The 24,907-nt window shown below is 48.0% G+C and overlaps 1 protein-coding gene across 5 annotated transcripts in view; it reads left to right on the top strand.

Annotated features, from left to right (window-relative positions):
- ABLIM3 (actin binding LIM protein family member 3) overlaps positions 1-24,907 on the top strand; it is a 148,310-nt gene that overhangs the window by 104,774 nt on the left and 18,629 nt on the right. For 2 of the 5 annotated variants that reach the window (XM_070569222.1, XM_008528301.2), the window contains exons 8-14: positions 2,337-2,424; positions 14,820-14,878; positions 17,387-17,458; positions 21,223-21,378; positions 22,945-22,974; positions 23,498-23,627; positions 24,339-24,437. In XM_070569222.1, coding sequence (XP_070425323.1) covers positions 2,337-2,424; positions 14,820-14,878; positions 17,387-17,458; positions 21,223-21,378; positions 22,945-22,974; positions 23,498-23,627; positions 24,339-24,437 — 634 coding nt within the window. The remainder of the gene's footprint in view (positions 1-2,336; positions 2,425-14,819; positions 14,879-17,386; positions 17,459-21,222; positions 21,379-22,944; positions 22,975-23,497; positions 23,628-24,338; positions 24,438-24,907) is intronic. The other 3 variants (XM_070569219.1, XM_070569220.1, XM_070569218.1) reach the window with 2 other exon arrangements.

Genomic DNA, 24,907 nt, shown 5'->3' with positions numbered 1-24,907 from the left:
ATGTTAGCCAGGCAGAAACAACAGTTGCCCAGTACAGGGCCCAGTGCATTCCTAGGTACACAATAGGCACTTAATTAAATACCGTTTCCCCTTCCCATTCCTCTCCAGGCCCTCCCACAATCCCTTCCTCAGTGATAAAGCTCACTGTGCTGCATGCCACTCACACTTCTTCCTTCCTAGTCTGTGTCCTCACCAAGGAGAATCGCACACCTGGTGTCTTTGTGCTGCATTTTCTAACCCAACTTCAGTAAGTTTGCAGTTCTCAGTCCACTCCACTGTGGCCCCATTTTTCTGGTACTAATGCTTTGCCACTTTTCTTCACTATTTTCTTGACTTCGGTTGTTAACAGACAGAATGTCTCATCACACCTCACTGACTTGGTTCTCCTTATGCTGGGACCGGCTGCTCTGGAAGCCTCCCCTCCCTCAAGTTGTTTTCAACATCACCCCTGCCCGGGGTTGCTGAGATGGGCATGAAGCATCTTTCAGTTGGGGTGGCGTGGGGGCGGGGGGGCTGGGGAGGAGCGTGACATTTAGGAAGATGCCAAGCTTCAGTTTTGCCAAGGCGCTGTTGCCACCCTGGAAAACAGGTCTATAATTGAAATGATAACGAGACACAAAGTAGGAAGAGGCTACTAATTAAACCGATTATCCTTGTCATGGTACGAGAGAGTTGGTCCCACGATATCTCAGCTTGGGAAAACAGCAGGCTCCTTCCGAAGTTCGAACCCAGTTTGCTTTGATGATGATAAGGACATTTTATCACTGAGGGGAGCCATGCAAACAACCAAGACTGAAAAAAGAAATGTTGGAGATATTTTTTTCCTTTTTTAAAAATCTGCCCTTTCCACATTCTTGCTAAGTTTTTAAAATAAATCAAGTATCTCCAGAATAGGCAGGCCCGTGCCCAACCCCTTCCCCAAAGAAAAAGATTCAGAAATAAGCCTTCACCATTACACAATTATAATTTTTGAATTGGAAGGAACCCATTAATATTAGATCAAGTGATGGCTTGGGGAGGGGCCTTTAACAATCCCCCAGTCTCTTATCAGTTTCCCCCAGACATAGCCCCCTAAAATCCCTGCCCTAACATGCAAAACAAGCCCCACCTTCCAGCCCAACCACTGTTCCAGGCTCCTGCCGTGTAGAAACGCTGGAGCTGCCGCTGAAAGGCCCTTTCACATCCAGGCCTCTTGGCTGGACTTGTGTCAGAATGGTCAGCATGGAAGTAAGTGCTGGCCTGGTGACTGGCCCTCGGGGGTCCAGCTCCAACACTGCTCCTGGCTTCCAGTGAGATCTTGAGTCACAGCCTTCTCTGAGGCCGTTTCTTCCCGCTATGGAAGAATTAGCAGCTGCAAATCCGTTCCATTTTGACTTGAAATAATTGTAGGGAAGGAAAGTGGGAATAGTGAAGGAGGTTCACCAAAGCCAGACTGGGGTGAGCTGGGGCTGGGGGCAGGGGCGCCCAGGTGCAACAATCATGGGGCTGGCCTGGGGGTCAGAGGCTCCCCGACAGGGCCTGGCTCTGCGGGTCCTTTTATTTGTCCACTGAGTCCTAAAGTCGGGCCTTCATGTGCCACTCACAATTTTTGCCATGTCTATGAACCTTGTGTACTCATTCTTAACTAATACTTTAATTTGTCTTTGAGTTGACTCACTTATGTATAAGAAAATTTATATAACATAGCAGGAAAACCAGGATCACTTCCCATATTGCCAATAACCAAAAAATAAATATAGTTCTAGCTAGATTCTACTGCTTGTGGAGGCTCCCAACCTCACACCTGTTCTCGTTCCTAAGAAGGTAGATTAGTAAGTTTTGGATAGATGTTAAAGACACATCGCACCGAACTGGTGTTTTCTTGAAAAAACCAGAAGTATTGATAGAGGATTGAAAGGAGATCATTTTTTTCATTGATTCAATGTTATTAAATCCTGGGTCCATGTACCACTTAAAATCATCTCATGTACCATTAGTGGTAAGGGTCCCATTCTTGGGGGAAGGCTGGGATGTCCTCAAAGCAAGATTGTTTCCTCATCTGGAAATGAGGAGGTGGGACCAGTGGCCTCCAAAGGGCCCCTCCCCTGCCAGAATAGAAGTACAGGTGTCAGGGAGGTCCCGTGAACTGCCATCAGGGACCCAGGGTATGGAATCACCAGGCTTCATGGGTGGACTTTTATAGATGGTTCTGGACTCCCCAGATAGACTCCCAACCAACCTCCAGGCCATGAAGATGCCAACATCACTAATGTGTCCAGGAAATGTTCAAACCCAACCTGCCCCACTGGACAGCCTCTCCAGCTCTGACCTCCTGTTTCTTCTTTTTATTTCCATAGGCAGGAGGGAAGCACTACCACCCAACCTGTGCCAGATGTGTACGCTGCCACCAGATGTTCACTGAAGGGGAGGAGATGTACCTCACAGGTAAGCAAAGATGAGCCTCCGTAAAGCATCCCTATCTACCCATGGCTGGAAAGGAAATAAAATTCCCTTTCATTTCAGTCTTATCTTTGCTTTTGGCTTGTCCTCAAAATTGCAATTAATTCGCCCCTCTCTGGGTGGTTCGGGAAAGTTGCCGGTGTGGCTAATGTGAAGTGACATGTAATCTGCCTTCCGTCCCTGTGCGCCTCCACCCGCTGCTCAGCTGGCCTGCTTCCCTGGAAATGCTCTGAGCAGACTCCCCTGGCTCTGCCTGGGGGTGGGAAGTTGAGCTAAATGAGGCCAAGTGGTCAGAGAACCTCAGAAGAATGGCTTGGTTGCACAGTGTCTGCAGCATCACAGCCTCTACCCCACGTCCCTCACCCCCCCTCCCCCCACATCTCAGACCATCACATGAGGCTCTCACTTCCGTCTTCCCATGGACTCTTAGGATGCACAGAAAGGAATTGGAGGGAACCAACAGCCTCCAAGAAGCAAACTGGGGCTGATTTCCCTCCACCACTGTCTGGGGTCTAGCCCTCTGGCCCCAGGATTCTTGCAAGTCTTTTAATGAGTCTCCAGGCTCTGCTCAATCTTTCCTCCTCTGCCTCGTCCATCATCCCAGAGCATCATGGTGTTCTTGGCACAGCCCTGTGGAGAGATCTTCAGGGCCCCTCCCAGCCCACCAGTTTAGGTACCAACACTTCAGCCTAGCATCTAAGACCCTCTCACTGAGGTCTCAAACTGCCTTTCTAGCTTGAACAAATCCAGCACTTCAACTGCCAAAGCCAGCTTTCAATTGTTTCTTCATCCATTTGACAACTATTTCTTGAGCCCCAGCCTTGTACAGGCTTTGCACCGGGGTCCATAGTCCTACCCCCATTGCCCTACAGTCCAGCAGGGGAGGTGGACCATAGTCCATAATTATACAAATAACCGTCCACTGTGATAAGTTTTATGAAGGGGAGCAGTATGGGACTGTGAGAGCACATAACGGGGTACAGGGGCAATCAGGGAAGGTTCCTGAGGAAGGGCTGGGAGCTGGGATCCGAAGGATGAGTGGGCGTTAATTGGGCAAAGAGAGGAGAGATGGGATGTGCTCACCTGAGGGGACAGAATCTGCTTGGCTCTGAGGTTGGCGAAGAAGTGGCAAGTGTAGGAGGCCAAGAGGAGCCAGGGTGTAGACGGAGGTGAGATGTGAGGCTGGGAGGTGGGCACGGACAGACCAGGCCAGGCCTTGTGGTAAGGACGGCGTTTGGTCCCTCAAATGAATTCATGGCCCTGGTGCCTCCGGGTTGTTGCTCTTTGTTACATACCTCTCAGAACACTCTTGTCTTCCATGCCCTCCTTTGGAAATTCTCCTTGGCCCAGTTTAGGCACTACCTACTTCATAAATGCCCTAGATGCTCTCATCCCCACACCACAACCCTCCTCCCTGAACTCCCACAGCCCTTTGTTTGCACCTGCTCCCCTCCAGCTTCCATGAGAGTCATTGGCCTTCTCCCTGAGACCCCTTGCCCCTGAAATTGACCCCTCAGTCCTGACATTGACCCCACAAGCACTCATTCTACAGGTGATCATTGTTGGCTGAATTGCTGTAATTAACCATCCCCAGATGTTTAAATAGCTATCTAGGGGAGAAACCTTCCTCCCGGTTTCCTCACAAGGCAGATATAAGACCAGGGAGGCAGTTACAGGGAGTGTGTCTTCCTATCAAGCTTGTCCTAGCCATGAGTGCCCACAGCCAGGAATCCCCTCCAGATGTAATGAATTCCCTTTGCCTAGAGCAGGGCTTCTCAACCTCAGCACTAGCGACATTTTAGACCAGATAATTCTCTGGTGTGGGACTGTCCTGTGCATTGCAGGATGCTTAGTAGTATCCCTGGCTTCTGCCCACAAGATGCCAATAATGTACGCCTTCCCATTATTGACAGCTGCAAATATCTCAGACGTCGTGGAATATCCCCTGGTGGGCAAAATCGTTCTCAGTTGAGAACTACTGGCCTAGAGCTCTTCAACAGAATCTCTTACCATCTGCTAGAAATGCTGGAGCAGGGATTCCTATGTTGGCTTGGGCTGGGTGGCCATTTCTAAGATGCTGTGACTCTACAGCTGTTCACTTGTATGTACAGTCTTACAGGTGTTAGAGGTGGAGGATCCTAGAGGCCACTCTAGACTGGAAAGTAACAACTCTCATTGTACAGATGGGAAAAGTGAGGCCCAGAGAGGAAGAGACTTGCATGAGAACCAGAGCATGCAGGGGCACAGAGGACCGGGCCTTATGACTCCCACTCCAGAGCTCTCTCTGCTTGGCCCCCTGGGACAAGGCCCTGCCTGCTACTCAGGTCCCTGCAAGACTAGACCCCCCCCTTCCCATGGGCACCAATCCCTCAATGCTTGGGTCCCCGAGTGGTTCCTGCTGCAGGACCCTGTGTTCCATCCTGGGAAGCCCACCCGAGTCTCAGCAAACACGATGTCTTCATGGACACTGACCACCTGGTAATCTGGACGTTGCACTCGGTTTGAAAATTCATTGTGTGATATTCCTCTCCTCCTTCCCTGGTGGAGACATTCCCTAGTGTTGAAACTGCCCTCACGTTCACATCTCTAGAATAATCAACATCTTCACCTTCCTGCCTGAATTCCCAATCCTAATCTTTCCCCATTTAGTGGTTTGAATCCTGGCTCCACTGCTTGCTAATTTTGACCCTGAGCAAGTCTCTTAACTCTGAACCTCAGTTGCCTAGTCTGTAAAATAGGCTAGTAACAGACCCTATAATATAGAAGTATAGGAAGTTCCTGACACATGGTAAGCTCTTAGTTCATTCACTTAACAAATATCTGTTGAGCCCCACCTGTGTGCTGGTGCTGTCATGTCAACTGGAGATGTAGCAGTGAGCAAGGCTGACAAGTTCCATGCCCTCTTGGAGCTCACGTCCTCATGTGTCGGTATCTTCTAGGCCCTGCTTCTGACCAGAACTTCACAGAATGCTGAAAGAGTTAAGCGGTGAAGTGAGCAGCTTTGTGATCACGAGAGAGAATGCATAAAAAACCTATGGCAGCAATGCCTCCGGGAGGTGGGAGATATTCTTGGTGATGAAGAAGGGCCTGTCACCCTCCTCCTTAATTATCCCATCCCTACCCTCCTGGCTCTGGGGAGAGTGGGAGTAATTGCAGAGCTTTCAAGGACCTGCCTCGAGGGATGCTGAGCGATCCTGGAATGAGGGGGACCAGGCCATCCGATGCTAGAGTCATGCTGACTTGAGCTGTGGGCGTCCTGGGGGTGGCAGCCACCGGGGGGGCTTCTGCTACCATCAAGAGCTGGGCCCAAGATTGCCCTGGACACCCTCCCCAGGCAAGGGTACAGGACTCGCAATGATATTCCCCAGAAATGGCAAGAAAACTCTCCTCCCAGGCAGAACAGGAGTGAGAACCGGCTGAGAGCCTAGACTCCTGGGTTCAAACGTCAGCACTTCTGCTAATGGGCTGTGACCTTGAGAAGTGTGTTCCTTCCCTGGGTCTCTTCCTTAACCTGTAAAATGAGGATAATTACACTGTCTTTCATTCATCCATCCAAACTGAGGTCATGCTCTGTGCCGGGCTCTCTGTTCTGTGCTGGGCACTCAGAGATGAGCGAGGCAGGAGTGCTAGCTTCTGTGGTGGAGTTGACTGACAGGAGGAGGGGACCAGCTGTAATCAAATAGAGTTGCAAACATTCAGTGACAAGCAGTGATAAGTGCTGTGAAGGGGAGGTTTGGGATCCATGGGAGTGTATTATAAGGCTCCTGGTCTAGTCTGAGAGGTCAGGAGAGGCTCTGCTGAAGAAGGGCAGTTTCAAGCCAAGACCTTGAAATTAAGTAGGAGGTGAGAGGGTAGAGGGAGGGAAGATCGTGAAGGTGGAGAGAACAGCAGGTGCAAAGGCCCACGGTGGGAGGAAGCATTACACGATGGAGAAACTGAGGCACATCCACGTACCCAGTGCACAGAGAGCAAGCATACTCCACAAGGTCCTCGTGACTATTAGAGGGGAGAATGCATGTGAAGATGCTCAGTGCCCCATAAAGCAATGCACACAAGAGAGAGAGTGCTGGGAAGCCTGCAAAGGTTAGAAACCCAGTCTTGTCAGTTCCGTAGCAGGACACAGCAAGGTACTGGCAGCCGGCCTTGGAGGTTCTTTTGGTCAGGTTGTTTGTTTTTTAATTACTGTGGGATGGCTTTCCGATGGGCCCTAATTGGGAGAAGTCTGACGTCTGTCTGGATGAGAACTTCCAAAGCCCCAGGAGACAAGAGCAAGTTCTATTTGTTTTAAGTTCTGTTGTGCATTCAGTCTTCTGTTTTTGTAAAGATGCCAGATTTCTAATCTGTTTGTGTCCAAACCCTTCATTTGGGCTTCACCAGGAAATTAGGTCACTGATTTTGTGCAGCAAAATAATAGCCAAAGTTCTGCAGGTTCGGGGCAAAACTTAGCCTAAAATCACAAAGGTTACAGTTGCTGGATTGGTGGGAGTTTTTCTAAACCCAGAATGTGGTTCATGAGATAGATTTTCCTCTTGTTCTAAATGTGCCTGTACCTAGGAAAAAGGAAAGACAGACTTGTTTTTCTCTCCTTCTGTCTCCACTAAATACAACCGTGTTCCAAGGACCTGAGACAGAGAATGACGCTAGAAGTCCAGGAGTTCAGCTGCACATTTGAAGCAAGACTCTGTTATCATTTGTCCGTTTAATTAAAACCCACCAGGCGGGAAATCATTTATGAAATCCTAGGACAAACTTTGCTCTGCTAAGGAAAGTATTATAACAAATTGTAGGCCCCGCCAATATTAATAATAGTATTAACAATAATAATAAAATGCTATCAGCTGACATTCCTTGAGCACTTACTGTGTGCCAAGCACTGTCCTAAGAGTTTTGAATGCAGTATCTCATTTTATCCTCTCAACAATCCTGTGAGCTAAAAGCCATTAATATCCCTGTTTTAGGGAACAAGAAAGTTTAGAAAGGTTGTGTCCCTGGGCCAAGGTTCACCAGCCTGTCTTGCTAGGCTTTGTTTAAGACAGTTTTCTTCCGTTTATCATCAGAATTCTTAACCCGTAGTTCATGGTTGGCCTCTGCATTCGTTGAATCCCCTGAAATTGCTTGCCGAATTTTGCATGTAGGTATATTTCTTTAAGGAAAGGGTCTGTAGCTTCTACCAAATTTTCAGAGGTGTTCATGGCCCAAAATAAAGAACCTTAGTTCTCTGTTAATGCAAATCCAAAATGGAGCCCTGAAAGCTTGCTCTGATAATTACACCAAACTCTTCTCTTATATAACTGAGTCTATTTCAGATCACATTTTATTTGGTTCAGATGATACAAGGTCCTGGTACCAGGAGGTGTGTCTTCCTGGCACAGCTGGGGATGCCATTCATATTTAGCTGGGGCCTCCCTCTACTCTGACAAGTACCTTATCAGAGGTGCACTGAGCTAATAGATGTTCAAGAGAAACGCCTCCCTTGGTTATGGATGTCGTAATCTACACATCTCATCAAACCACACTTTCAAAGGCACTAACGTAATATTGGTTGCTATAATTTAGTAGTTTAGCATTGTTATTTTAAATTGGATCTCTCTACTGACAGCTTAGGTTGTAGGAGTTATGCTTAAAAACTTTAAATCTTATGTTTCCCCAATCCTGCTACATAATTTTAGACTCTTCAAACATATCCCGCTACTGTACTAAATTGATATTTTCTGAAGTCTGACTCTACTAAGCATATTTCATTTTAAATAGAGTACATTTTAATTTTCGATGAGCTGCAGGGTTTTTTTAGATTTTTAGGGTTACCAAACATCTTGAATCCTATAGAAAATATTACAGCATAGTAGTTTGAAGTTTGTATTTTAAAGTCTGTTTCCAACTTGCTCCACTCAGTTTGCCACAAACTCAAGATGATGAGGTCATTTTCTCTCCAGTTACATGTCACATCTACTTCACCAGCCAATTTGTCCATGTTGGTCAGAATTAGGTCCACAGCAGCAATTTCCCTGGTTGCTTCCTCTATTTTCTGGGAAACAAAATTGCCTGCCGGGCAAGTCAAGAACTTGTCAGATACTCGGGTTTTAGCTCAATGAGATGTTTTATTAGTCTGGACTTTTTAGGTGGCAGAAACCCAACGCAGACAACGTTAGGCAAAAAGGGTTGATCAGCTCAGAACTTAGAAGCTTCTAGGAGCAGCACAGCTGGTTTAAGGGCCCCACGGGGGTCAGCAGGTGGTTCTTCTCCCTGCTGCTTTCTGTGTGTGACCTCGCACTCTCCTGCCCCAGACTGGCTGCCTCAGCCCCTGCCCACGTGGGCACAGAGGGGCAGCATTCCCTGCAAGGCTCAACAGAGAAGAGTCTCCGAATCTGACTTTGGTCACATGTACATACCCAGGCCAGGATGGGGAGACAGAAGTGGACAGGCTGGCAAGACAAATAAGCTCCCTAAATCCCAGTTTCCCCATCTGAACATGGATAATGATAGGCTCCACCTCACCAGGCCGTCATGAGGATTAAATGAGCGAATGCACAGTAAAGGCTTAGCACAGAGCCTGGCACCAGCGGCTCTGCCAGTCTGAGCTCGTGATAAACACCCGGTAGGGGCTTGCCCCATGGCCAAGTGGTTAAGTTCGCATGCTCCGCTGCAGGCAGCCCAGTGTTTCATTGGTTCAAATCCTGGGCGCGGACATGGCACTGCTCATCAAACTATGCTGAGGCAGCGTCCCACATGCCACAACTAGAAGGACCCACAACGAAGAATATACAACTATGAACAGGGGGGCTTTGGGGAGAAAAAGGAAAAAATAAAATCTTTAAAAAAAAAAAACACGCAGTAATGTAGACATGGCCATTCCCCGTGATTTCACACACTAATAAGTGCTGGTTACTGTCAATATCATCATCATTATTAATAACACTTAGAATAGGACTTGGCATATGTTAGTTATCATTGTTATTTTTCACTTAAGTACTATTGTTATAAAGTGTGTAGCGTAAGGCCTGGCACAGGCACTCTCTAAATATTAGTCATAATAATCCAATAAGATAATAAGAATGCTTAGTGCCTGACATATACTAAGCACTCCATACATTTTAATTACTGTCCTAACTGTTATTATCAGCACTTCTTGTTTCCTCTGAATTACCAGGCGCCTCAGTGCTGCCATCCTCCTCTCCTCCTCCTGCCTGATAGCCCCCATGGTAACCAGCTTCATGGTAACTAAGCACTTGGCTCCCTCAACCGCTTTATTAAGTTTCAAGCCCACTTGATCATGTCAGCTCCAGGCAAACTGGTCTTTTCCACTTCTCCCGTGTGCCCTCGTCCCTGGGCACAAGCCCAGCCTCCCAGAGGGCTCTGCTGGCAGCCCAGCCAGGCTTCTGTTCAGTGACTCCACCTGCACAGCCAGCTCTCCACCTGCTGTGTGCTCCAGCTCACCCAGGCCCTGGCTCCAGGAGGAGGAGAGTAAATGCTACCCACCCCCTTCAAACTCTCTGTTCCCCCTCCCCGCTTCCCCAAACTAGATCCTGGCAAACAGGGGGTTTGGGGAGGGAGGGCAGATAATAAGAACAACAACAACTAACACTTCCACAGTGCCTCCTCTAGGCAGACACTGTTCTAAGTGCTCTACACTTATTAACTCAAAAATCCTCGCAACAAACACGTAAGGCAGGTGCTGTTATCATCCTCATTTTATAGATGGGGAAACTAAGGCACAGAGAGGTAACTGAGTTGCTCTCGATGGTGTGGCTAGGAAGTGTTGTAACCAGGATCCAAACCTGTTAAGAATATTACATGAAATAATGCAGAGAGTGTCTGATACGTGGTGAAGAGTTCCTAATGCCCAAGGTTATAATGATGATGATATTGTTGTTACTACTTGTCAGATTCAACAGAAGGGCTCGCTCTGCTCCCTCCTGCTGAGTTTGGAACCCCTAGTAACAAGCGAAGAGCAGAGTATCCTGGAGTCTACAGAAGCAGTCTACCTGCTGCGGGGAGGGAGTGGTTTTAATTGAGGTAAAATTCACATAACATAAAATTAGCCATTTTAAAGTGTACAGGTCAGTAGCTTTTAGTACCTTCATGATGCTGTGAAACCACCACCTCTATCTAGTTCCAAGATATTTTCATCACCCCAAAAGAAAACCCATACCCAGTAAGCAGTTGCTCCCCATTCCGCCTCCCCCAGCTCCTGGCGACCCCCAATCTGCTGTCTCTATAAATTTACCTATTTTGGATATTTCATATAGAAGGGATCATACGATGTGGGCTTTTGTGTCTGGCTTCTTTCACTTAGCATAAAGTTTTCTAGATTCATCCATGTTGTAACGTATCAGTGCTTCATTCCTTTTTATGGCTGAATAATATTCCATTGTATGGATGTACCACATTTGTTTATCCAGGCAGGGATTTTAAAGGAGCCATTCGAGGGTCCTAGCAAGTCTATGTAAAAAGGTAGTGCTCCTGACGTAAAGGCAGAACTCTGAGAAATCTCACCTGCTGTGGTCCACAGAACCCAGAGGAGAAACCCGCTGTAAGAGAACACCCTGGCCTGAATCCGGGGTTGAAACTCAAATGCCTGCTTAAATGAGTGAGAAGGGAACAAGGCAGACCATAGGGCGGGTCACTGGCCACCTGCAAGGTCCAAAAGCATTCTTATTCAAAAATGCTTTAAAAACACCGTGCTGGCCAAATAGAATCTTCAGATGGGCCAGTTTCCATCACTGTTGTGTTTATAATCCTGGCTGGGCGTTCTGGAAGTCTGTGGCACCAGCTCCGGCTTTGGCATTAAAACCTCTACTAATGCAAAAAAAAAAAAAGTGTTGGCAAGTTGAACTTCAAGGTCCAGCAGAGAGATGGGTGGGTTCCCAAACATTAAATAAGCCCCGGAGTGTCACAGGTGTGGGGTGTGCTGTAACCAGTCGGAGAGATAAGACTGAGTGCTGACTCAGCTAGGGATTAAAAACAGCCCTAATACCAGGCTGAGGGACAGTTTCGGAGATTTAGATCTCTGTCTCTGAGTCAGCCAATACAGAAATAGCTAATCCTTCACTTCCATAGCCTTTACAAGAGGGTTTAACCGCACAACCTGGAATTGTGCGTGACAGTCTCCGAGGCAGAGAGTGTGACTCATGGAACCAGGAGTGTGACAAGCAAAAACTGTTGAATTCTTACAAGAAGTTAAAGAGCTCTGTCTTGTAAAGTTGGTTTCTTTATCCCATGACATTCCAAAGGAACACATTTGAAGCATTAACTGGTATTTAGCCCTGTGGTTCTCCAGTTGAGTCATAAATCACCAAGAGAGCTTGTTAAAATTGCAGATTCTCAGGCCCCAACCCCAGGAAGTTGAGTTCAGGGGCTCTGTGTGGGGGCCCAGGACTCTGCATTTTACCAGGCTGCTGGACAGATGGCCCACACATCCATACTTTGGCAAACTCCAGTCTGGTGAATATTCTTATAGACACTCAGTCTAGAATTGCAGCTGTCAAATCAGAGTCTAGATTATACCACTTGTGCAAATCTCTGAGTCCAGCTTAGAAAATTCAACTGGCCTAAAATCGAATATCATATTTCTTTTGTTTATTCATTCTCTCAGTGAGTATTTATTAAGAATCCGCAGTCCCTGCACTATATCTGTAGATAAGACAGATGTGAATCCCACTCTTTAGAGAACTTACATTCTATGCAGGATCGCTGGGTAGGGCAAATAGTTATTCTTTCTATACAGAGAAGCTTGTTAAGGTGGGAACAGACTCTGTGAGGGTTGGAAGGGAGGGCAAATGTCCCTTAGTGTAACTACCACGTGACGCATCTCCTCTGCAATATCCCTGCTGAGCATTTATCTGCCAACGTGGATACTTAAATACTTCCAGGGCCAGGGAACTCACTCTCAGAATAAACCCATCCATCCTCAGACGTTAAATTTTCCTTCCCTCAAACTTCTGCCCTTTAGTTCTTGTTCTGCTTTACAGGACACGCAGAACAAATTAATCCCTCTGTCCACAGAGAGGCATTAAAATATTCAAAACTTTCACCATTCTGTTAATTCTTCTCTTCTCCATGGTGAAGACCCTGCCTAACCTGGGGTCTCCTCTCCATCCCAGTTACCATCAGCCTCTGGGTGCATATCATCCTGTGTCTTTTTTTTTTTTTAAATACAAAGATGAGATCCAACCAGGCTATCATTCATTTCTTTATTAGACATACACAAGCCAGGTACCGAATGTTCTAGGCTCTGAGGATAAAGCCCAGAGAAGAGAATAACCTCCTTCTTCACCCTGGATGTTGCCTGTCTATCAATGTCACAGTGTCGAGCTACTGACTAGTGGCAGAAGCTCAGTAGACAATATTTCATAAGGATCTTCATCAACAAATCACCTTTTATTACCTTCATTTACCTAAATTTATTGCTAACTACCAACAAATTCCTTTCTCTTTAATTTAAATGATATACTGCCAACTCTCAAACTTCTGATTTGTTTTTTGTTTCTAATTATATTTTCTTTCTCCCATTTGATTCTCTCCCCTCACTTCTTATATAAACCTGCTTTCCTGTATGCACAGTGCTAAAGCCATTTGTGGCTCAGCTTTATTTCAGAACAGATCTGTCAATGGCATGGAGAGACCATCTAGTTTGACCCTTCACTTTACACATCCTTTCCTTCCATGAGAACTTCTGCCCAACCCTTTACCATTCTTATGCCTCTTTCACTTAATCTCATGACCTTCTTAGACATCTGTGTCCACCTCATCCATTTCCTCCAGTGACCTGTAACATGTGCTTCCTGCCAGAGCCACAGTGGTAAACAACTCCTGCCAGATTCAGTCCAGCAACTCAGAGAGGAGCCGGAAATGCTCTCTCTAATGACTCTCCAAAGCAAGGATCGCCACCCACAACTTGGTGGTGGACACACCCTTCGATTGCTAGGATCAAGCCACAGACCCAGAGTCCCTCTACTGGGCTCTGAGAGCCACTGCACTTTACCTTAGGAGAAATTAAACTCATGTTGAATGATTAGGAATACCCCAGAACGTCAGCAAACAAGAATCGAAGAACTCTATCTCACAAATGACAAAACTGGACCTAGAATTAGAATTTTAGAGACAAAAATAATCTCCAAGACCATCCAAATCCCACCTCGTTGTTACTCAGGTGAAGAAACTGGGCCCCATAAAGAGGATGTGTTAGGGGCCAAGCAGAGACGAGAACCCAGGGCTCTTTACTTCAGCCCATCCTCTCCCCACCACGCTTTCGGCTCTAACTGTTCACCCTTTTACACCACTCCCCCTGTCACTTAGCCAGTATTCCAGTCCTAGGGGTTCCAGGCAACAAACCGTAATGGAAAATATATCCTACAAACAAAGTCAGACAAACAAATGCCATCTGGGTGCTCAGGAATCTGGCCATTTGCTGGCTCCTTTCCTTTTAGGGCTGGTTACAGGAGAAATGGCACCAGAGGGATAATATGTTCCTATTTTTCCTTCTAATCCAGGACACCTGTCCCTTCTTTGGGGAATGTGTAGTATTTGGGGCTTCTTCTCAACATGTGACCAGCCACCTGTTGCTCATGCCTTTCCAAATTGGCCTCTCAGGTTTGGAGCCAGCCAACTGGACCCCCACCCACAATAAAATATAGGCTTTCGCAGCATCCTAAATTTGAAGAGTCTAGAGTCTGTTAGGAATTAGCAGGTCAAGACAGTGCTCCCAAACAGAATATCCACCATGACACTGCCTCCCCTTAAATATGATAGCTCTGATAGACTGTCATGAGTCTTTGAAGAGAAAAGAAGGCTGGAGGTAACCACGGTCTGTCACTTTATTTCACCTCCACTGCCATTCATTCATTCAACAAATATTTATTGACCACCTGCCATGTGTCAGTCACTGCCAATCGTCTACTCATCTAGTCACCCCACAAACATGTACGGGGCCTCTGCTGAGAGCAAGGTCCAATGCAGGATGCTGTGGGAGATCCAACAGTGAATAAAGCTCAGCCCTGCCGGAGGAGCTTCTAATTTAGTTGGGATGATAAATCCACAAGCTACTGTGATGTAAGGTCGTATGTATTGAGAGAGATACAAAGAACTATGGATCATGGAGGAGAGAGAAGTCACTCCCAGCTAGCAGGTAAGAAAGTTTGCAAAAAGATACCATGTGAGACCTGGACCTTGAGGAATGGGTAGGATTTGGACAGGCAAAAAGAGTGCATGCATGGTTGAATTGATATAGCAGCAGAGAACCAGGAAAACCCAGGGGTCCTCCCGGCTGCTGTGCCGGGTGCACATGCTGTGGAGGGAATAAATAGAGGTGGAGGTTGGGGAAAGACTCCAAAAGCTGGTAGGTGTGAAAAGTCTGAGCCTTTGCTGTTTTCCTGGCCCCTTAGGTTCTGAGGTTTGGCACCCCATCTGCAAACAGGCAGCCCGGGCAGAGAAGAAGTTAAAGGTAAGAGAGCTGGAAGTAATACCAGACCCACTACTTTTTGCCACAAGCTGAGGGCACTGTGCTTTAGTAGAGAGTCATTCCTTTGTTTGCACACTTCCAAATGTGAGCCTGTATCCTTGGATTTCCTTAATGGAAACACCTGCATCATGGGGCTTTTGAGGGGATAAAGACATTGGATGTGAGAGCACTTTGAAAACTGTAAAGCACTGTATTCATGTGAGTTTTTAGTGTTTCTGGGGTGACGCTACAACCTTACCAATGCATACCAAGATGGTGGCCTCTCAGAGGCACACATGCCATGGTCAGTTATTAATAATAATAGTTAATGTTGTCACAGGAATTGACCGTTTGCAAAGCATCTTCACAGTCACTGTCTGATTTGATTTCTTTAACCGCATGGGGCAAGTGGGGCAAGGAATTTTACCTTATCTTTGCTTGTGAGAAAATCAAGGTCTGAAGAGGGTAGTGATGTGCCCATGGTAATACAGACAGGCAGGAGCACAGCCAGTGGTGCAGGGCACATGCTGGACCAGCTGTGGTCCTGCATCCCTCTGAACTACTGTGCTCTGAAAAGTACAAGGAGGTCCTGTGAATCTGGGTTCTTGATCCAAGGACTGCAGGGAGGGGCCCAGCTCCTGGGTCCTGATGCTGTGGAGGGGAGACCTAGGGTGTGTGCTGGGGGCCACTCGATGATCTCCAAGGTACCTCCACACTCTCGCCCAGAATATCAACTTGGCCTCTTGGGACTCTATAAAAGGTTACCTGCTAGAGTATCAACTAAAAACACATCTGTGGGGCCCACCCCAGTGGCCTTGTGGTTAAATTCAACACCCTCCACTTCAGCAGCCCATGTTCGATTCCTGACCATGGACTATACCACTCGTCTGGAAGAGGCCATGCTGTGGCGGTGGCTCCCATACAAAAAAAGAGAAAGATTGGCAACAGATGTTAGCTCAGGGCAAATCTTCCACAGGAAAAAAAAACAGATCTGTACAATTTCTCACCAGCTGGTTAAACGTTCTCTCCTTTGCCATCTCATCAAACTTAGTGTAAGTTTTGCAAAAGAGCAGGTCTATTAATGTATAATTTTTTTGAGCCATGAGTTTTTTCCCCTGTTTCTTTGAAGGCCTCTCCCATTTGAGGTGTAAGAAGACATAGTTGTCCTTTTCTTCTTCAATTTCCTCCTTTTTGGTGGCATTTCTCAAATTTCAGTTATTCTTCTACAACCCCGATTGTTTTTGCCATATCTGTGTACCATTTGTATCCTTATATACCTAATATTTTTCTTTAAATCAACTCATGATTTTTAGCTTAACTTACTTTAAAATAAAACTATATTACCAAGTGGAAAAACAGTATTACTTGCTATAAATAGAAGGTAACCATAAAATATATTCAGTGAAAAGGAATAATTCTTAAGAGTAAATCTTAGAAATTCTAGCTAGATCATATTGCCTGCCCTCTCTTTGTTAAAAAAAAAAAGGAGCCACAACTAGAAGGACCCACAACGAAAAATATACAACTATGTACCTGGGAGCTTTGGGGAGAAAAAGGAAAAAAAAATAAAATCTTTAAAGAAGAAAAAGGAAATTAGCGATTGTCGAGAAAGTTGCTGAAATGTATTAGCACCAAATTAAGACTTCCTCCTTGATCTAACCAAGAGGATTGAAATAGAATTTTACATTCTACTCTCTCACTCTGCCACTCAGTGTTATCAAACGTTCCACCTAAATTCATCTTCCCCGAGCCATGCTAGTTCACGATCCAGAGTTTGGAAAACCGCTATATAGCCCCACTGAGAATGCCTTAAATTGTAGGATGGAGATCTGGAAGGGAATTGAACAGTCCTTAGGACCAGCCCCTTCATTTTACAGATCAGGAACCCAAGATCCCTAAAATCATAGTTCACTAGTGGTCCTTGGTTCCCAATCTGTTTACTTTTTAACCACAATATGCCGCCACTCTCTTGGACGCTCTAAGACGGACATCAGGTTCTGCTAAGGGAGCCATTTCTATCATTGCCATTGTTCAGAGGAAGATTTTTTAAACTTGCCACTTAGGTTGAAGTCAATCTACAATGGATACACTATAGGAATCAGTCTATTATGCAATTACATGAAGTTTAACCTACTTTTACATTTTATATAGACAAAATGCTAAGGAATGAGTATTAACCAGTTTTATTCACTTAAAGTAAATACCTTATTAACTGAGATAACCCAAAATGAAAAGTTTTATGAGTGATTTCCTATCTAAAAGGCCAACTACAAATATGTAAAAAATAAATCCATATTCTGTCCAACAGCCTAAAGTCCTGTGCATTTCAGATTTCATTCACACTCAGACGTTGATTAAAAAGGCAAAAAATAAAGATAAAGTACAGAAATAGAGAGTGCTTGTGACAGTATGCTCATGTTCCCTGAAGAGCTGGTCCTTGTACTCCCCTCTCCCCCTCCCCACCAAGTTGGAGTGCAGCTTCCCACCCCTCTGTCTTCGTCTCTCCCACAGCACAGGCGGACGTCTGAAACTTCCATCTCGCCCCCTGGATCCAGTATTGGGTCACCCAACCGAGTCATCTGCGTATGTATCACTTTTCAGCCACCAAAAGGCCTTTCTTATCCCCCAGCCTGGTATCTAAAGCGTTTCTAAGGAGAGCCAAAGAGAGCTGTCAGATTTTCATCCAAATGGTATCTGGTGTGTGCCTGTCCTGTGCTAGGTCTGTGCTAGATCCTGAGGGTGCAGTAGAGTACAGAGAGGGCGTGGACCCTACCCTCCTGGAGCTCACAGCCTAGTAAATGGAGTTACAGGGATAATATCATTTAGTGGGAGCAGGAGAAAGAAAGTGCAGTGACAGCAAGAACCTTGACAAGCTCTGAAACCATGCGATGTGCCTCCTTCCCCATTAACTGAGACAAGGGCAAGATAAAAATTTGAGATCAGAGTGGTATTCAGAGTGGGTATTGGGTAGAATGTCAATGTGGAGATACTGGTGTATGATAAAAAGGCAGAAAGGAGGAGGAAGCCATATGACTGAAACATGGCTGTAAAGGATTTGGAAGGGTAAGAAGACCTTTCCAATCACATGAGATATCCAGAGATGGAGTAGACCATGTGTGTGTGTCTGCGCTCCCATCCCCAGAGGCATTCAAACACAGAGACACTCATCATTTGCAGGGATGTGGCAGAAGGGACAACAGTTGAGTTAGATGACCTCAGAGGTCCCTTGGATACGTAATTTATTCATTAATCAAATGTGTGCCGAGTGTCTATTCTGTGCTAAGTGCTGGGCTCTGCACTGGGGAACTGGACGTGAACTGCACTGACCTGATGCCTGTCCTCCTACCATTGAGTACGTGACTCCATGGATAATCAGTTGCAGTTCTGGTAAGTGCTAGGAAGAGAAAGTGCAGAGTGCTCTGATGATGCTACAGATGAACAGAGGGACTCGACAGAAGAGTCCTAAGGAAGAAACATTCAAGCTCAAAATCTAAGAGATAAACAGAAGTAAGCTGAAGGAGGTGGGGGAGGCAGAGCCAGGCAGGACTGAGACCAGCAGAGGAACGGACTCACAGTCAGCAAACCCCAATCCGACTGACTCTGGACTGTTCCAGGCTTCCTCAAGTCAAAGGAGCCAAGAAGACCAGAAATGTAGGGGAAATGGTCTACAGCGGGAAACCCATTCCTTGTTAAGAAGCTCTGGATATAGTCCGTGAACCCTCCATCCCTGGGTGGGCCCTGACCACCATTGCTAGATCATTATTTTACTCCAAATCCACATCCAGTTTCCTTGATCCCTGGATGGTGCCCATCGATGGACTGTTTCCTTTTCTTTCTTCTTTGGTTCAAATGAATAAAGACATAAGAGTTGTCACTGACTGCAACTTCAATATGGGTCAATACGGCCATGCGGCTCCCGCAAAAGACAAGCGACTTTGATCACAGGCTGTACTCATTGAAGATTCCTGTCCAGAACAAGAGAGATGATAGTCCCCCCAGTGCTATGAACAGAGCCGTACCACAGCAGGATTAATGAGCTTAGTTTCAGGACCTACACCATGAGAAGGTTATTGACAAACATGAGCATGTCTCCAGAAGACAGTTTCCAGGATACACGAACTCAGGCTATATACGGTTGCATTATAATACCTTTCATGCTGGCCGGTCTCCCCTGCTACTAAGGAGCCGCACAGACCTTTGTGAAATGAGTTAGGCTCTGATGATGTTCACCCTGGAGTCCTGGAGAAAGCTCGTGGAGTTGCCCCTGTGAGAAGCAGCTTGACTACAGATGAACCAGAGCAGCTGGGGACACCTGCCATGGTGCCCTCCAACTTGGGGCTTATCCACTGAGATCAGTTACCCCTCACATCCCAGCAGAGGCTTGTGTCTCTACTTCTGTTCTCTCTTGCTCTCCCCTTAGTGGCACCTCACCTCCAGCTTCTCTGGAGTATGACTGCACCTGTCATGTGAGCCATATTTGAAGTCACACCATTCCAAAGATGACGTCCAAATCCGGGGAAGAATCCATCCAACCACTTCCGGCACATGCAATACCTGACAGAAACATAGAGTATTGGTTTAATTTTCATAAATACTGAGGTTTGGTATGAAAATAGAATTATCAGTGAACCTGGAGGGGGCAGGTTCTTTCAACCTTTGCTCCGTCCCCTCCTGAGTCATCTTCAGGTGGCTTGACTTCGACCACCCCACGTGTTCTCTTCCTTCCTGACTAATTGTGTTAGGATGCCTCTGTTCAATCACTGTGCCTCCAGACCCGAGGCTCCATTATAACTCTGTAAACAAGGAAGCTATAGGAAGAAATATAAATTTAGTATTTTTGAGGTTTGGAGCAAAGTGCCGAGATGAATATTGGTGGGTTGAGACAAGTTTGTAAGATGCCAAGAGCTCTCAAGGTCAAGATCTAACAACCCAGGACAAAAGCCAGCAGTGACTTCAGCAAGTGGACTCTTCTATAAGGTCCCCTTTACCCCACACCCAAAATTGGTGCAGATGTGGGCGTCTGACCTGTGCAGGCTCTGGCAGAAATGAGATGGCACACTTCAAAGGGTTTAACTAAGGAGGGTTCTGTGAAGGGACCGTTTAGAGAGGTGTGGGCAGGGTTACAGGGCCACAAAACGTAGTGTGGCATCCAGGGACTACAACAGTGGGAAGTTGTCACCACCCTAGGCCTAAAGGGAAGGGCTGGCGAGAGCTGGAGATGTGAAAGAGCAGCCCTGGATGGACGGGAGCCATGCCCTCCGCGCGGCCCTGGGAGAATATTATGAGGATAATACAGTCTCCCTGGACCTCTGTCCAGTGGCCTCTCTCTTAATCTGCCTCACCTCGGGACCTTGTGAACCGCGGGAGTTACAGGGGGCGCAGGTACTGGTTGACCATAGCAGAAACCAGGTGATCAGAAACAGAGGGATCAGCTGGAGGCTGCAGACACAGAGAGGATGTGGCTTCAGGAGCCGCAGGACGTGGGCTGTCCCATGCAAGGGGAAGCCGTCTCTTCATCCTCGCAGATCTAAAGGGCTGAACCCAGGCAAAGTCAGGTAGTAGTAAGAGGCTCATTTCAGTTTGATGTAAGGAGCAGCTTTCTGCGTGCAGCCCTCTGACAGTTGTCAGTGAGCTCCCCATCTCGGGAAGCCGGGAGAGGCCACTGGAGAGGGCAAACTGGCTGGGTTTGAATTCTGCTTATTAGCTGTGTGACTTTGGGAAAGTTAATTGATTTCTCTGTGCCTGTTTCCTTAGTCAAAGATGAGGATAATATTAGCACTACTGTTAAAGTTGTGAGTTGTAGGGGTTAATGGAGTTAATCCACGTAAGGGACCTAGGACAAAGTCTGGCTTATACTGAGTGCTCACCAGATGTTAGCTAGTGTTTTACTATCATGATTAATTCTGTCTTTACCATCTTCAACTTCTTCAAGGATGCTGTGAATGGGGCATCCTCACTCTGTGGGGTTGGAAGGCAGTCGGCACCCAGGCTGTGTATTCAAACCTGCTAGCTAAGTGGTGCAACTTGCAGAACCTTTTGAGCCTCATTTTCCTCATCTGGAAACTAGGAATAATCTTGACCCTTCACAGAGGCATCATGACATCTAGATGAGAGAGTCCCTGTAAGGCACAGGGCCTCACACGCGAGGTGTGCTTGGTGAATGTTAGCCCTGTTGGAACGGATGGCCTGTAAGCACCGTCTTATTCTACCACCCAGGAGTCTTCCATCCTGATAGTTTGTTTCTAGTGGAAACTGGAGAAGCTCGTTCCTCCTGTGCCTGCTTTTTGTTTCCTCTCTCTTCTCTCTTATCTTTCTGCTTCTTTCCTGCCCATTTCCCTCTTCCCCAGGCTAAAGTGGATAATGAGATCCTTAATTACAAAGACCTGGCAGCCCTCCCCAAGGTTAAGTCCATCTACGAGGTACAACGCCCCGACCTCATTTCCTACGAGCCTCATTCCAGATACACGTCCGACGAGATGCTGGAGAGATGTGGCTACGGGGAGGTATGGCGTCTCGCCTCTCTCTGGGGCTGTTGGAGGAGAGGAGGGCCCGTGGCGTCCCCTGCCCACTCCGTCCCAGATACTTTGGCCTCTACAGTGTTGGCCTCCAAAGTCTTTTAAACTGGAATTTATAGTCAACATTTAAAAATCAAGAGATTTCCTCTAAAAATCCAACTTTTCTTGAAAAATCAGAGCTGGCGACACTAGTCCAATGTTTCCACCATCTGGAGGTGGGGAGCAGAGCCTCCTGTAGGCAGGGTGTGGGCTCTCCACTTCTCCCAGTCCCCACCATTCCCTGAGAACCCCAACTTTGAAGCCCAGAACCCATGACCACTTATCCCGTGAGCTGTTGTTTTTCTTAGAGTGGAGAAATTTTGTACCCAGCCCATGGCTCTCACCCTCTGCCAGGCTCTAATCCCTGGTTAAGTAGAGTCTCTGGTTTTTGTACCTGGCCTTAAGCCCCTGTGCTCAGAGCAAGAGACACTTTTATAAAAATGCAGCATCAGATGGCTTTGGAAATCGTTAAATGGTTGCTGGAGAAAAGGAAGTGTTCTCTGGCGAGGACAGGGTGGCCACCACCCTGGGGGTCCTGGCAGTCTGTATGCCAGGAGATTTCTAACTCCATCCCAGGCTTCTGGAGCTGAGATCATTTGGAGCAGAAGGAGCCCTTGTCTGGGGGGCAGGGACCCAGGTTCTTGTCCCCACCCATCACTGGCCCCTTCCTCTCTAAAGAGATGGGGTTCCATTTGGTTTGAGAGCCCAGTGCTGAGATTCTCTGGGTTCAGGCCCCTGAAATGGACCAGCGAAAAGTGACCAAGTGACCAAGACTAATTCTCCTGAAGCCAGAGATGGCAAACTGGGGCCCACAGGCCACAGCCAGCCCCCAGGTTTGTTTTGTTTCACTCACAAAGTGTGTTTTAAAAATGTAAATTAGCTGTCAACATTTCAACACTGGGAGGTTTCACATAAGAATCTGCATTTCTAACTTGTCTTGGAAACTTGAGAGGCTGCGTTAAGGTCGGGCAGTTCCAGCCTGGCCCTGACCTGCCAGAGCTGAGCGGCTGCTGCCCTCTGTAGACGGCACGTTCCGTCTCCAGCCGCACCACCAGCTGGCCCAACTCCCACCTGGATGGCAGCAGCCTGGCCCTTGCTTGGCCGCCCATTTGGGTCCCCTGCCCTGGGCACTGATCTCATGAACCGCAGAGGGGTCCTGAACAGGTAGAGGGACGGGAAGGGTTGTGAAATGGCCCTGAACTTGCAGTGGAGAAGCCTAGTTCCACGTGAGGACCCTCTACCTCCTCTCTGAGAGGCCCCCAGCTGTCCCGGTCCCTCTCTGGGCCCTGGTTTTTCCCGTTTGTAAAAGAAGGACGTAATCTCAAGGTTTCCAACCACCTGTCAGCACTGCTGACCTTCTGGAACTCCGTGAGGCTGGCATCCGGAGAGGGAGGCCCAGGGGCCACTGCAGACCTCTCTTTCTGAGCCATTTAACCACTTTCTGTCCCTCCTTCTTGCCCTCCTCTCTCTCCTCCTGCTCCTTCCACGACTGCCTTCAAACTCTTCGCCTCTAAGTCGCTGGGAACGTTATCTCCCTACTCCCAGGTAATGAAACTGGTCCAGGAGACCTTTTCTATGATTGTGGCCCTTTGTGCTGACCAAGCAGACCCCTGATTTTACCCTCCCTCACCTACCAAGGGGCTGAACCCTTGCCCAAAGTGCTCCCCCAACCAGGGAGACACGGGGAAACTTAGGAGCATGACCTGGAGGATGTGGCGGTGGCATAAAGGCTAGAAATGGCTAGAAGAGAAGCTGGTGTACGCCCTCTACCCAGAGATGCCCTCCCTAATGGCTCTTTGATCCTTGGCCAGGATTCCAGGGACTTGGCCCACAGGTTCCATTCAAGAGCCTGTGAGTGATGGCTGAAGGCCCTGAAAATTGTCTGCAGCCTTCCTCAGCCTGTGCCTGTAACCCGGGGAGGGATCTCCATATTCAGAAGGGAAGCACCATGTCTCAGCCCCTAGCATCCCAGATCCCCTGTCTCCCCGCTGTCACCTGCCTGCTAGACCCTTGGGCCACAGGCCCTCATAGTCGCCAGCCTTGCTCACAGCCCCGTTTCCTCCCCTAGGACATCTACGAGAACCTGGACCTCCGGCAGAGACGGGCCTCCAGCCCAGGATACATCGACTCCCCCACCTACAGCCGTCAGGGCATGTCCCCCACCTTCTCCCGCTCACCCCACCACTACTACCGCTCTGGTAAGGAAGGGGGAAGCCCCCAAAGGGACAGGAAGAGCCAGGGGACAATGCAGTGGCTTGATGTCCCTGGCTGCAGAGGCAGCGTGGGGCTTCCCCAGGATCTCAGTCACAGTATGGCCTTCTGGAGGCCTGTGGCCACTCAGGTGACCAGCTGGTCCTTAACTGAGTCCCTGAAGATGCCCCTGGCAGGGGGACAGGAGGGTGCATGGTCCTGAGAAGCAGTAGAAGGCGGCTGGTGAGCTGCCAGGAGTGGGGAGTGGCAGGCAGTCCAGGGGTCCTGGCTGGAAGAAAACCCGTCTGTCCTCTTCTTTTGGCCTGCCCCATCCAGAGGGTAGAACCAGAGGACCAGAAATGGGGCTGTGGCCTGGTCTTCACCCGAGGGTCCAGCCGGACCCAATCCAGTCAGGTTGTCCACAGCCGCCCTAAGGTTGGGGCGAAGCAGGCAGAGCAATTCAGGGAGGGGCCCAGGTGGGAAGGGGTGGGAAGCTAAGAGGGGCAAAGACGCCTTTCTTACAACCCACAAAATCTGTCTTTGGGGTGAAGCAAGAAAACAGGGTCAAGCCTGTTTCTGCAGACACACCGCATGCAAGCACAGCCCCTCCCCACCATCCCTGCTGTCATCACCTCACTGCTGCTGTAACCGCCACTGCGTTAATGCCTGTTTTCTCTGTGCCTCTGTTCTCTCTGGGGACCACTGCCTGCGTGCTCCAGGGCCCGAGAGTGGCCGGAGCTCTCCATACCATAGCCAGTTAGATGTGAGGTCCTCCACTCCAACCTCTTACCAGGCTCCCAAGCACTTTCACATCCCAGGTAGGCTGCCAGCCTGGAATTCCCAGCGTGGGTGCATGCTCCGTGGGGTTGCCGGGCGCCCTGCACCGGCACCGCGGAGAAGCCGGTTCCTGGGGACCCTCCCTAACCAGTCACCCACACTAACCCACCTCCAGTCCTCACATGTCCATGGGCTTTAGTCCACCCACTTGACAGAACCAGCCCTGATCAGGACCACCAGGAAGCCCAGGGAAGTGCCTCGGATGTCTGAGGGCCGTGGTGGGACTTGGCAGTACCCACACTGAGGGTCATGGGCTTTTCATTATAAGCTCGTGACCTTGGGTCAGTTACTTGCCTTCCCTGAGCCTCTCTTGTTCTCTCTGTACAGCCAGGCACTGTTCTGGGCCCTGAGGTTGCAAATGTGCTCAGCCCAGCCCAAATCCTGCCTTCATGGTGTTTATATTCTAGTGGGGGGAGGGAGATAATAAATGAGTAAACAAATAAGTAAAATG

Source organism: Equus przewalskii, chromosome 13, assembly GCF_037783145.1.
Source record: "Equus przewalskii isolate Varuska chromosome 13, EquPr2, whole genome shotgun sequence".
Lineage (NCBI taxonomy): Eukaryota > Metazoa > Chordata > Mammalia > Perissodactyla > Equidae > Equus > Equus przewalskii.
The sequence above is the reverse complement of the archived record's forward strand: the minus strand, read 5'-3'. Positions and strand labels throughout refer to the sequence as shown.